The following is a 14,317-nucleotide window of genomic DNA, read 5'->3' on the forward strand; positions in this document are numbered from 1 at the left end:
TTGATGTTTTTCGATACATTTGAGGAAGTATTATTTTTAACTGGAAATATTATTTGCAGGGCAAACCTCACGCCATTGTAAAGTCTTCTTGTAACCTGAATCGGAAACGTCATCACTCTCTGCAGCTTCATGCCTCTTATAAACAATAAGAACATTTACTGTGGTTGTTTAACATGCTTTGGCTCTGTGGGACATTAATGTAACTTTTATATTTGGACTGCTTCCTTCAGACTCCGCGTCTAGGATGTAGCTACTGTTTTCCTGTACGGCTTCCGTGACCACGGGATTCAAATCAATAAGTTCCCAATTACAATATTGCGAAATGTTATTTCTATTGTCCAACATGTAATTGACTGCTGGAGGAACACTCCGCCCTACCGTATTTAGTCATGTAAAAATTAGTCGTCTTCATTCTTTGGGGCGGTCGGGTAGCCTTGTGGTTAAAACGTTCGCTCCTCACGCCGAAGACCCGGGTTCGATTCCCGACATGGGTACAATGTGTGAAGCTCATTTCTGGTGTCCCCGCCGTGATATTGCTGGTATATTGCTAAAAGCGGCGTAAAACCTTACTCACTCACTCACTCTTCATTCTTTTCAGAGTCATCAAACTTCCAAGTATGTGGTAAGTGGTGAGCTTGGTTTAACGCCGCTTTCAATAATGTTTGTGTTTACTTTGTTTCTACTTGATGTGGGAGGAAGGCCCGAAGTAATGCAAGTCTTGAATGTATACCACAGTTGAGAAACCCACGAGCACAGATATGGTGTTGACAAACCACTATCTGGCAAATCTGGGATTCGAACCCACGATCCTGGGTTTCTGGTGCGCGTAAGGAACGCAACTGATAACACCGGATTGAGGCCCTCAGGTGATGGGACCTCCACGCCCCAAATTGGACGTAATTCCTACTTAATCCACCACGTCGATTGAATGTTTATACAGATGAGTTTAGCGATTAAAGTTGAATCTCACGTTTAATTCCACGTGAATGTTTGAGTTGAGGTCATCTGTTTTAATCAGCATTTATTCGTTGGTAATATAAACATTAAGTGTTATCGATTTTCATGGTCACCTGGCAGGAACAACGTACTATTATAAGAAGTCTGTGCTAGACGAAGTCCATTTATCGACTCCGCCAACATCATAAACATGTGTTTATGAATCACTATCAGTAGTGATGATACTAGGTGTTCGCGAAAAGTGAGCGTATCCTGTCCCACCAGTAACACCCGTCACAAACACATGCAAAGTCAAGTTAATTTTACGTGAAAATACAAAGGAACATGTGGTACGTATACAAGTCAAAATAGGAAATTGCATCCGACAAGTACAAGCTCCTGCACCGGAACCTTACACAGAAAGAACAAAGAAGTTGTAACCCATATTGTAATCCTTGGGGGCCTAGTCATCTGGGGGGCCCAGTCATCTAAGGCGCAGCGATTCGCCGTGCAGAGTTGCGTCCCTTGGGCACGCCAGAAACCCCGTTCGCCCCGATTATGTTTCTAGGTTTGTCAGCACCATACTCGTGCTCGTTGGTTTCACCGAAGTGGTAAACCTGTATCACTTCGGGCTTTCCTCCCACATTAAGCTGACACGCCGCGATATAACTGGAATACTGTTAAAAGCGGCGTTAATCCCAAGTCACTCTCTCACTGTAATCCTGGGAACATAGAACATCATTGGTTGAATCACACATTAGAATAAACGCTCTCCAACTGCGCCATGACAAGAAGGCTGCATTCTGACCATTCACTTTATCTCATTTACGGCCGCTACAAACGTAATGATATCGGATATTTTGATAAAACCTATTTTTTGTTTGTATCAATGCATATGAATTATCAAACTTTTTATTTGCCGCATGCTCATTTTATGCGACAAAACATTTTACCGGAAAAATAATTCACCTGAGGCATGAATAAGATATCATATGGTTCAAAGAATGAATGGGAAACCTCACAACACCCTGAAGGCAAAGCTACGTACCAGGGCTATTAGATTGAACAAAGAGTTTGCAATAATTCGTAGAATGAATATGATATACTTAATGGGTTTGCCTTCAAATTGAATTTAGAGGTATCAAATCGTAACATTCTTGTTAATGCAACTCCAATCCTCCGAATTGATTATGGAATGGTATAAGATGACGTGTGCCAGTATTGCCTGTCTCGAACACCAGGTGTGATACAATGATTCCTACATATATTAAATGCTTCACATCCAATTATGTTTGCATTTGTTGTGATATAAATGAGAGTATGAGTTCGTGTTGCGTGAGTAGGTTTAACGCCGCTTATGGAAATATTCCATCAGGCGGAGGACACCAAAATCGGCTTCAAAAGTTGTAACCATGTGGGAAATTGAAACCGGGTCTCCGGCGTTAAGAGCGGACACTTTAACAACAAGTCTACCAAACCGCAAAATGTTGGCATTTAAATCTAAATGATAAGGGAAAAAATGTCTACACAAATGTGCACGTGGACGCCATCAGAACACTCTGTGATGATCAGAGTATTGACGAATGGACCAATAACACCTCAAGGTGCAGCGTGGTCCATTTGCTTTATTACAAATAACAAACCTCATTTCAAATTGAGTCTCCTGCCCTTGCATATAAAACCGCCTTCGTGGTCTAGCGATAAAGCGTCTGCCCGGAGAGCGGAAGGTCCGGGGTTCGATACCAGACCGCGTTATATCATAAGACGTTCAAAGATGGTACATGTTGTTACCCTGTCTGGTGTTCGACACTAAGTGGCTAAAACAAGGACTGGTCGGCTCGGAGTCAGTATACTGTGTCTGAGTGGGGTATTCATGTTAAACTGCGGCATGGTATCTCAGTGGGCTGGCACTATAAATCGGCATCTGTCCGGACTAGTACAATCAGCCACACAAACACACACACGTCAGGCACGTCGTTATATAAGTGCAATAATCTTGGACGCGACGTTAAACCCAATTTCACCTCACCTCACCTTAATGCAGATGCAAATCATGTTAGAAATATAATTATTTATATGGATGTATGAAACATCTAAAAGCATACTTTCCTGAATGGACATTTTAACGCCCATTAACCTAGGTACATTGAGAGATGGAATGAGTTTGGCAATTTGTGTTACTTTCCGGTGCAAAGTGGAATTAACCAGCAGCTACACACATACACACGTGCAAGCACGTCGCATATAAATGCAATATTCTTGAACGCGACGTTAAACCCCATTTCACCTCACCAATGAGTTAGTGAGTATGCTTTTACGCCGCGTTTAGCAATATTCCAGCAATATCACGGTATGTTAACGTTGAGTTTGTGTCATAACATGTATCATCCCTATTTGATAGAGATTCATAAACACATGCTCCTGATATGGTCGGACATGTACGACAGACTCTCCTTGAAAAGGTTTCATGTCGTTCTTATTTATCTTTACCGCGATATATAGGCAAGATCCTCTCATTCTTCAGCCGGACGTAACCAACGTGAGTGCGCTGATTAGGAAAACATCGTTTAATAATTTCATGGTCACCTGGCAGGAACAACGTACTATTATAAGAAGTCTGTGCTAGACGAAGTCCATTTATCGACTCCGCCAACATCATAAACATGTGTTTATGAATCACTATCAGTAGTGATGATACTAGGTGTTCGCGAAAAGTGAGCGTATCCTGTCCCACCAGTAACACCCGTCACAAACACATGCAAAGTCAAGTTAATTTTACGTGAAAATACAAAGGAACATGTGGTACGTATACAAGTCAAAATAGGAAATTGCATCCGACAAGTACAAGCTCCTGCACCGGAACCTTACACAGAAAGAACAAAGAAGTTGTAACCCATATTGTAATCCTTGGGGGCCTAGTCATCTGGGGGGCCCAGTCATCTAAGGCGCAGCGATTCGCCGTGCAGAGTTGCGTCCCTTGGGCACGCCAGAAACCCCGTTCGCCCCGATTATGTTTCTAGGTTTGTCAGCACCATACTCGTGCTCGTTGGTTTCACCGAAGTGGTAAACCTGTATCACTTCGGGCTTTCCTCCCACATTAAGCTGACACGCCGCGATATAACTGGAATACTGTTAAAAGCGGCGTTAATCCCAAGTCACTCTCTCACTGTAATCCTGGGAACATAGAACATCATTGGTTGAATCACACATTAGAATAAACGCTCTCCAACTGCGCCATGACAAGAAGGCTGCATTCTGACCATTCACTTTATCTCATTTACGGCCGCTACAAACGTAATGATATCGGATATTTTGATAAAACCTATTTTTTGTTTGTATCAATGCATATGAATTATCAAACTTTTTATTTGCCGCATGCTCATTTTATGCGACAAAACATTTTACCGGAAAAATAATTCACCTGAGGCATGAATAAGATATCATATGGTTCAAAGAATGAATGGGAAACCTCACAACACCCTGAAGGCAAAGCTACGTACCAGGGCTATTAGATTGAACAAAGAGTTTGCAATAATTCGTAGAATGAATATGATATACTTAATGGGTTTGCCTTCAAATTGAATTTAGAGGTATCAAATCGTAACATTCTTGTTAATGCAACTCCAATCCTCCGAATTGATTATGGAATGGTATAAGATGACGTGTGCCAGTATTGCCTGTCTCGAACACCAGGTGTGATACAATGATTCCTACATATATTAAATGCTTCACATCCAATTATGTTTGCATTTGTTGTGATATAAATGAGAGTATGAGTTCGTGTTGCGTGAGTAGGTTTAACGCCGCTTATGGAAATATTCCATCAGGCGGAGGACACCAAAATCGGCTTCAAAAGTTGTAACCATGTGGGAAATTGAAACCGGGTCTCCGGCGTTAAGAGCGGACACTTTAACAACAAGTCTACCAAACCGCAAAATGTTGGCATTTAAATCTAAATGATAAGGGAAAAAATGTCTACACAAATGTGCACGTGGACGCCATCAGAACACTCTGTGATGATCAGAGTATTGACGAATGGACCAATAACACCTCAAGGTGCAGCGTGGTCCATTTGCTTTATTACAAATAACAAACCTCATTTCAAATTGAGTCTCCTGCCCTTGCATATAAAACCGCCTTCGTGGTCTAGCGATAAAGCGTCTGCCCGGAGAGCGGAAGGTCCGGGGTTCGATACCAGACCGCGTTATATCATAAGACGTTCAAAGATGGTACATGTTGTTACCCTGTCTGGTGTTCGACACTAAGTGGCTAAAACAAGGACTGGTCGGCTCGGAGTCAGTATACTGTGTCTGAGTGGGGTATTCATGTTAAACTGCGGCATGGTATCTCAGTGGGCTGGCACTATAAATCGGCATCTGTCCGGACTAGTACAATCAGCCACACAAACACACACACGTCAGGCACGTCGTTATATAAGTGCAATAATCTTGGACGCGACGTTAAACCCAATTTCACCTCACCTCACCTTAATGCAGATGCAAATCATGTTAGAAATATAATTATTTATATGGATGTATGAAACATCTAAAAGCATACTTTCCTGAATGGACATTTTAACGCCCATTAACCTAGGTACATTGAGAGATGGAATGAGTTTGGCAATTTGTGTTACTTTCCGGTGCAAAGTGGAATTAACCAGCAGCTACACACATACACACGTGCAAGCACGTCGCATATAAATGCAATATTCTTGAACGCGACGTTAAACCCCATTTCACCTCACCAATGAGTTAGTGAGTATGCTTTTACGCCGCGTTTAGCAATATTCCAGCAATATCACGGTATGTTAACGTTGAGTTTGTGTCATAACATGTATCATCCCTATTTGATAGAGATTCATAAACACATGCTCCTGATATGGTCGGACATGTACGACAGACTCTCCTTGAAAAGGTTTCATGTCGTTCTTATTTATCTTTACCGCGATATATAGGCAAGATCCTCTCATTCTTCAGCCGGACGTAACCAACGTGAGTGCGCTGATTAGGAAAACATCGTTTAATAATTTCATTGTAGGGTTATGTTAACTGTAAATTTGATAGTTCCATATTGCACTTGAAGCCAAACGCACAGCGGCAGATAAAGGGATTTTATGATTTCTAACAAAGCAGAATCTAGAAGGCCCTCATAGTTGGGTGGGGGCACGAGTGGCCCAGTCGTCTTATGCGCCGCGATTCACTGTGCAGAGTTGCGTACCTTGGGCACGCCAGAAACCTATGATTGTGGGTTCGAATCCTGGTTCGCCCCGATTATGTTTCTAGGTTTGTCAGCACCATACCCGTGCTCGTGGGTTTCACCGAAGTGGTAAACGTCTTAGACGCATCACTTCGGGCTTTCATTAAGCTGACACGCCGTGATATAACTGTAATACTGTTAAAAGCGGCGTTAAACCCAACTCACTCACTCACTCATAGTTGGGTTGGGTTTTACGCTTCAATCAACAAAGTTGCACGCGTATTGTACCTCGACCGTTCATAGAATAGGGCTGCAAAAAGACAAGGAGACGCTGTTAGTCCGAGTGTCGACCATCCCAGTTGTCGGGGTACGGTGTAAATAAGCCAAATGGTATAGCTATAGAGCGGGTAGCCAGCCATACAGTAGGATCATCGTATATAGTCGCCATACGTAGTAGAATCTGACAGTTAAACAGACAATATGGCAGGGTCTAAGCTAAGACATTTTGGATCAGCAAACTCAGTGAAAATATACGTTTTGACGCAAATTGTGAAATATAAAAAGTTGATCTTGAACATAATCTTATACATGGGTCATGCTCCTCGCACCTTGTCACAGGAGATCTTGGCCACGTTGATCTGATTCATTGCTCATTGTATCAATCGCTGGGATGTCTGGCGAAACCTCGAGTACTTAAAGAACGTCGTGATAGACAGAAACAGTTGAATTCGGCGTTAAACAACACTCACTCGCTAATCATTTGCACCCATTAAAGCAGATCACTAAACAGAATAACAATGGTTCTTTAATAATTAAGACCCGTGAAGATCCGGGGTAGAACAGGTCTTCAGCAACCCGTGCTTGCCGTTAAAGGCGACAATGCTTGTCGTAAGAGGCGACTAACGGGATCGGGTGGTCAGGCTCCCTGACTTGGTCGATCCTTGTCATTGTTTTCCAATTGCGTGGATCGATGCTCATGATGTCAATTACTGGATTGTCTGGTTCAGACTCGATTATTTACAGACCGCCGTCATATGGCTGGAATACTGCTGAGTGAGGCATCAAAAAACAAACAAACTTTAATACCTAAATAATAATCAAAACAACTCTTTACGGAATAATACAATTAGTGAGTGGGTGTAACGCTGCCTTAAACAATATGCCAGTGATATTGCAGCTCTCAAATATAATTAATTACAACTACTCATATATAGCGAAGGATATAATGAAATGTCCCTCCGTGTCCATCTTTTTTGGTTAACTATGGTATGTTCAAGCGAAAGTCGTGGTTAACCAGGCACATTATCAACCTGAGTCAACCGCAAATTACCGTCGCTGGACTTGCAAAACGTCTCATTACAGGGAGAAAATCACCAGGCAAATATGTTCAAACTGCAGACCTGCTGTTTCGGACAATGTTCATCATTAGTCCCGAGACGACCGAACAGGCTGCCATTATATTCCCCCACGAGGTTAGGAGTTGGCTTGTGTGTGAGAGAGAGAGAGAGAGTGAGAGAGTGAGAGAGAGAGAGAGAGAGAGAGAGCGTGATATATATATATAGAGAGAGAGAGAGAAAGAGAGAGCTATATATTGAGATTAGGAGTTGGCTTGTGTGTGTGTGAGAGAGAGAGAGAGAGAGAGAGAGTGATATATATATATATATATATATATATATATAAATAGAGAGAGAGAGAGAGAGAAAGAGAGAGAGAAAAGAAAGAGAGAGCTATATATTGAGATATATGCAGATATTGTTATTTTGTATATTTAATACTTATACACCTGAGGAAATCACTTGTTTTTATTTACATATATTACATATATATATGAACACACGTTGCCATTTAGAAAGTGGTCAAATGTAACAAATGTTATATTTGGGATAACCCTTTCTCGGTAAAGTACAGATTCTCGTACTTTTGGGGACTGAAACCTACACTGCCAGAGTGAAGCACCTCTGGTAGAGAGAGACAGAGAGAGATAGAGATAGACAGATAGAGAGAGATAGAGATAAACAGAGAATAGAAGAGATTTATAGTAATAGAGATATCTATAGATAGATAGAGAGAGAGAGAGAGAGACAATGAGATATATATATATATAGAGAGAGAGAGAGATGGATACAGAGAAAGTCTATTCCTCCAAATACCCACATGTGCTTTAGTGTACCTATAGAAGGAGTTCATTAGTATTCGTTCTACCTTTGTGAAGCGAAATTATACTGTGAGAATATTGTCTTGTTCACTGAATATGTTGTGTTGTGTTGTGTAAATCAGCTGTTGTGTTTTGAACCATGAAACTTAGATACATGTACTTTCTGACTTGACTTTGTAAGTCTTAACGCTGTTACGTGCGTTCTTAGTCAAGCGGTCGTTATCGCCATTATTCCTTTCTATATCAACAAATGCATGGGTATAAGCTGCAAGCGTCACCATTTGTGTATTTGTGAATTCGGGTACATTACAAAAAATAATTACAATTACAATGACCAAAGAAAAGAAAAAATACTGTTTCACATTTAGAGTAGACATCAGTATCATATTCACATAAACATCCTGAAAAGGTCATCTCTTTCATCAAATGTGCACCCATATAATGACCTTTGAAATCAACACCAGGGACCTCGATGACGATCCGCGTCGTATGATCATATTTAAAACAAAAACGTCTGGGTAGCTGTCGTCATTAATGTTCATCAAATGAAAACAAATTAACATAAAATTTACGCCCATTGAAAGAAAAGTACTATCGGCATGTACCATTGTGAACCGCATCTTATAAAAATTGCATGTTCAGCAGATTATGGCTATAAATAATATGTCTTGACATTCAGGAAAAATGTAAATATGCACTAAAGGAAAACCCGTGTTTTGCTCTCCATCCCTGCTCGGCTGATGGCGTCTGATTGTTAAAACATATCCTGCGTTTTTACGATTAATGTTCAAGCCATGCTTATAGGTGTACGATAACTGGTTTTCACAGATCTATACATTGCGGGAGACACTTTAAGGCGATAAAACCCTCATAACGGTAAAACAAAGAAATATGAGACTAGTGTATGGAGACGTGGGATGGTTCTAAGAATGCCATAAAGAGCACAGCACGTGAAACGGGAACAGTGCTGAAAATAGGCACGTCAATTAGTTGAGCAAGAGTAAGTCTAACCGACTGCCTGTAGTCCGTGTTCTGTTTCAGACATATATATCAAGTGTTCTGTGACTGTAAGTAATCAAAGTTGCAGAGACGTCTTTGTGTATGCTACAGACCGAACCTCAATTTCGCATTTACAAAACATTTACTGTCAACAAGCTGTTATTTAACCCTAACCCTAACCCTAACCCTAACCTAACCCTAACCTTACCCTAACCCTAACCCTAACCCTAACCCTAACCTAACCCTAACCCTAACCCTAACCCCGACCCGAAGGATTACAAGAACAGATAGATGCACGCAATCCCTCTTTTTGAAAGAAACAAATGCTATTTCTCATCAAACGTCAAGTCGAACATTGAACAGGTACAGGGAGAATAAACCATTTACTCTGTACGTAAATAAAAGCGACAAAACCCTTTCCATATTCATAACAAATCTCGGCTAAAGCAGGCCATTGTGCGATTCCGATGATCATGAGCAAGTGTTTATGAATCACTATCAAATAGTGGTGATACCAGGTGTTCGCGGAAAGTTGAGCGTGTCCTGCCCCACCACTAGCACCCGTCCCAAAACCGTGGATTTTTTAAATAAAATTCCGCCTTGAAATAAAGCATTGAGATAATTTACACTGCTCTTATAAACGGGTGTTCGTCACTAATTATAATCACATTTACTTACAGTATTAATCCGTCCACTCATCTCATATTTCATACGACTGGTTATAATTAAGTTAGTACATATCCATTATTTTGGACCCAATTGCCCCGAATATCAGCCCAGCATATGTATATGCAACAAAGGAGAAATACCATAACACATAATATAAAAATATGCTGGAGAAGAACAAGCCAGAGATCTAGAGTGAGTGAGTGAATTGAGTTTAACGCTACTTTGAAAGTTAATATTTCAGTTATATCAAAGCATTAACAGCTGGAGACGGGTAGTAACATCAGTTTGCCGAAGCCCGAATAACGACGTTGGAAGTTTCCGAATCCCAAATTTTGCAATGACATAATGCCGGCATGGCGGTCGTACGTGTGATCTCGTCACCCAGGCCAGGAGAGAATTGCGGCAATTTCACGACTTCAAACATGAATCTCGAGACGGCATTGCATCTCACGCCAACTATCGACGCGGTGAGACTAGTCCAAGAGTCAAAAGCAATATTGAAACTTTCGGAGAGGAGAGTGTAGAAAGTTTTCTATGGCAGATCGATTCAGAAGTCATTCCATCGACTGCTAATACTGTGGGTTCCCCCTTTAAGAATTTCAATGCATTGACGGGGAAGCGCGATGGGAAATGTCCCGTGATCGATGTCTCTTGAATTAATGTGAGCATTATACGGATATTGATGCAGGAATTGTCACCATAGACTGAGTAGATAGACTTAAATACTCCTATGATAGTATTAATAGAATCAATTTAGTTTTTTAAATGAATACTATGAGTTACATAAGCGATTCAAATGTCTGGTCATTTCAGGTTATTTTTTAGTCTAGAGGTTTTTTTAGCCAGCACAACACATCTTTTGTCTCTTACACGGAACAACATCGTACGGAGCTACAATACTCAAACACATTACGCGGCGTAAAGTCCTTCGTTATTTTCTAAAGCTACTTGTAAAACTCTGTATTGATTAACGTTGTCGCGAACACAGCCTGAAAAGACAGAATGGTTGTGGGAGGGAACTGAATTGAGTGATGGAATTTCAAGACGACTTCTGTTGTCTGACAATACGCTTTAAGAACAGAGAGTGATTTAAAGTGATGTAGTACATTGGCGGCACCAGAAGGGTCGGGGATGGGGGAGGTGCATTCCTCTTTATTTCATACACCGTACGGGCCAGTCACCCCATCATGTGTTTTTGTTGTGACGTGTTCTGTAGTGGGCACGCACCCTTCCACGAACGGGTTCAACGCAGACTCCCGTGTTGGGAATCGACACCAGGAATTTTGCTGAACGAGCGAACATACCCCAGGGATACCACACAACCCCTTCTATATACTCTAAATACTTACGTGAATATTTTTTTTATATTTAAATATCCATATTTTTTTCAAGTAAACTGCCGGGCCAAAGAAAGCTTACACTTGGAAATTGGATCTGATAAAATAAATACCAACTTTATCAAACCGTTGCTAGGCGACCTAAAACACAACACTGTAAACTTAAGCTCCAAAACACAAAAATGATACCCGTATTAAATACACCACCGAATAACCATTTCTTGTTTGTTTTATTTTAGCCACCATGAAACATTTGTGCATATCTTGTTTTGCCCGATTGGTGTTTTGTCAGGGCCAAATTTCCAATAGTCAATTAACTGTAATACAAGTTCAACACAACTCTAACTTGCCACTTAATGATTTCAGTAGATACACCTACATTTAAAGTAAATTAAATATTAATATAATTAATATTATGGTACCGAATATGAAACGCACTTTCAGTCAGTTATACACGCATTCGAATTTTCATATTCATTTTTCTAGAGTCACATTATATTTAGTGAACGGATAATACATAAGTACATTATTAGTAAAACGATGTATCGAGCATCTCTCTTCCAACTGTGCAAATTAAATTCATATAACAGAGAACCGAAGGTGGAATATCCAACACCGACCAACATTTAGTACTTGCCTTACCTCTGAGACGGGTCTCACCAGTCAAGACCCAAATGTGTGTCACTATTTTTTGTGGAGGATAAAGGGTTAATTTCAGACTTAAACACGTTCGACCACGAGGATATAGAGTTGAAAAAAGCCTTAAACATTGTTACCGTAATGCATATACGAACGAAACGGCGCGTAAACAGATTTTAACTTCACTCCAGCTTAACCTGTATTTACTCTTCGAGATATCCAATGAATAAATGTCATGAAACTGTCGCCCTTGGTATTTCGTGAGATGAAATGTAATTTAAGACCCAGCGAATGTCTCAAGCAAGATGGCAAAGTGGCTTTATGCTCACTTTAATCAAACGTTATTTCTTGGAGGGGTTTTCTGTGTTGACTGCCTAATGAGGTGACACCCAAGGGTAATTACGTGTGAAGCGTCCCATAAAAAACAACCATAATATTGTCACTTAAGCGATCACTTCAGTGTTTGTCCCCAAGATTCCTTAAGGAGGGGAACAACCCCTGGTATGATTGATGTTGATCGTTTAACTATGTGTGCATATTATTACTTTAAGAGACAGTAAATGTCATGACGCCGTAGGCACCTTCTCTACTTATTCCAAGGTCGGGTATAACGAATTTCATCTGTGAAACATAACGCATTAAAAACGGCCCCTTAATTCGATGTGTGCTGCTTTTTAATATGCGGTAATAGGCGGTAAATTACTTATGCAACTATGCGTGACTGTATCAGTACACATGTGAAAAGGGTCTCACAGAGTCCCGTTAAACCTAATTTAATCTCAGCAATATAGGATTCTATACATAGATATACATGTAACCACACCACGTCTCTATAAGACGTGCATAGCGCTTTCAGAATAACTTATAGCATATTCATTTCTATTTATATCAAACTCGAAAAAGATGTCTGCACACGATCGATTTGCGCTATTGCAAATCAGAGTTTATGATATAAAACGTCAACGCCAGACAATAATCTGTCTCGAATATCCGCCGAAACAGATATCATTGGGCATAAAAGGAAAAGTAGCGGTAGAAATTATATGAATGGATCACTGATAATTAGTAATGACACCAAAGACACCCTTTCATCTTTACCAGTTACCTACAATGCAACTCAAGCTTCCTGGAAATGACTGTCGCCAATACGTTCTCAAGTGATTATACTAAACATGAATAACGTCACATGTATGTAACGTAACGCGCACAACGTCTAAGGACGGAACGGCAACGTCATGGACAGCTACCGTTAAATCTACTACTACGCTATATTAACATTGTTTCGATGCCACATAGGATCATTACTATTGTAAATATCCCAGCATATTTGTCTTGTTTTCAATCCCCATTGAAGAACGGTCGTGCTAATAACCGCCCTCACCAGTTTCTGCAACAACGCTCCTCACAGAAAGCAAGCCCCGTATGAGGCACGTCCCTACCTTAATAGAAACCAATTCCAGTCAAAGAGGTGATAAGACATCTAGGAATTCCACGACAATGGTAATGCTTTCATCCTCTTCAGACAGATTTTGCCCATCTTCATCAACCCGACCCCAGCTTTCCTGATCCGTATCTATAAATATAGCCAGATGCATCGTTCTGGAAATAGGCAAACTTGCTACAGCGATGTTCGCTGTTTGTTCGGCGTTACTGCCCATTTTGTAACACTGAATGCCTATTTCGTCCGTCAACCTTGTGTACAGTATGTTAAAAGCCGCTGGATACTCGTCAGTGGGAAAGGAGATTTGAATACAAATTATTCACAGTAAGCATGGTAGTATGCATTATTAACACTAACCCTTTTAGCGCTGAATGTGTGGGGGATCTCCAGAGTCATGTACGGAACTTGTACGGAACTTTTGTACATCGGATATTCGTGTCACTAGCTTGTACCAAGGTAGTATTTGTATGTGTTGGATTCAAGGTTCCAAGCAAGAATATAGGTCCTCAGCAAACTGGTAGTCGTAATTTTAAGAAGTGGATGAATTAATCGGGTTGTCATGCTCGGTTAATTGTTTGTTATCGTTTTTGATCGATGCTCATGATGTCAATCACTGGATTATCCGATCCAGACTCGATTATTTACAGACTGCTTTCATATAGCTGGGATGTTGCTGAGTGTGGCGTTAAACAACAATCAAACAAACAGACTTCAATCCCAACCCTGTATGTTTGGCTCAGAGGGGAAAGCGTTAGCTCGGTATAACATAGGGGCGGTTCTATTTTCAAGATGGGTGCATCATGTGAAACCATTCAGACAACCGCCATGGTGAGGTAACACTCGCTAATTATAACCAGTTGTTACGAAAATTAAACAGATTAGAATATCGGTTTTCATGAACGCTGATTATTTGAAATAGTCTATGTATTCAGGAAATTAAATAGA

At 40.6% G+C, this 14,317-nt stretch overlaps 1 protein-coding gene across 1 annotated transcript in view; it reads right to left on the reverse strand.

Annotated features, from left to right (window-relative positions):
* LOC124110533 (ligand-gated ion channel 4-like) overlaps nucleotides 1–13,513 on the reverse strand; it is a 105,455-nt gene extending 91,942 nt beyond the window's left edge. Inside the window, exon 1 of the mRNA XM_046469905.2 lies at nucleotides 13,371–13,513. Coding sequence (XP_046325861.1) covers nucleotides 13,371–13,411 — 41 coding nt within the window. The 5' untranslated portion in view covers nucleotides 13,412–13,513. The remainder of the gene's footprint in view (nucleotides 1–13,370) is intronic.
* Between the last annotated feature and the right edge of the window lie 804 nt (nucleotides 13,514–14,317).

This window comes from Haliotis rufescens, unplaced genomic scaffold (assembly GCF_023055435.1).
Source record: "Haliotis rufescens isolate VD_foot unplaced genomic scaffold, xgHalRufe1.0.p SCAF_43, whole genome shotgun sequence".
Lineage (NCBI taxonomy): Eukaryota > Metazoa > Mollusca > Gastropoda > Lepetellida > Haliotidae > Haliotis > Haliotis rufescens.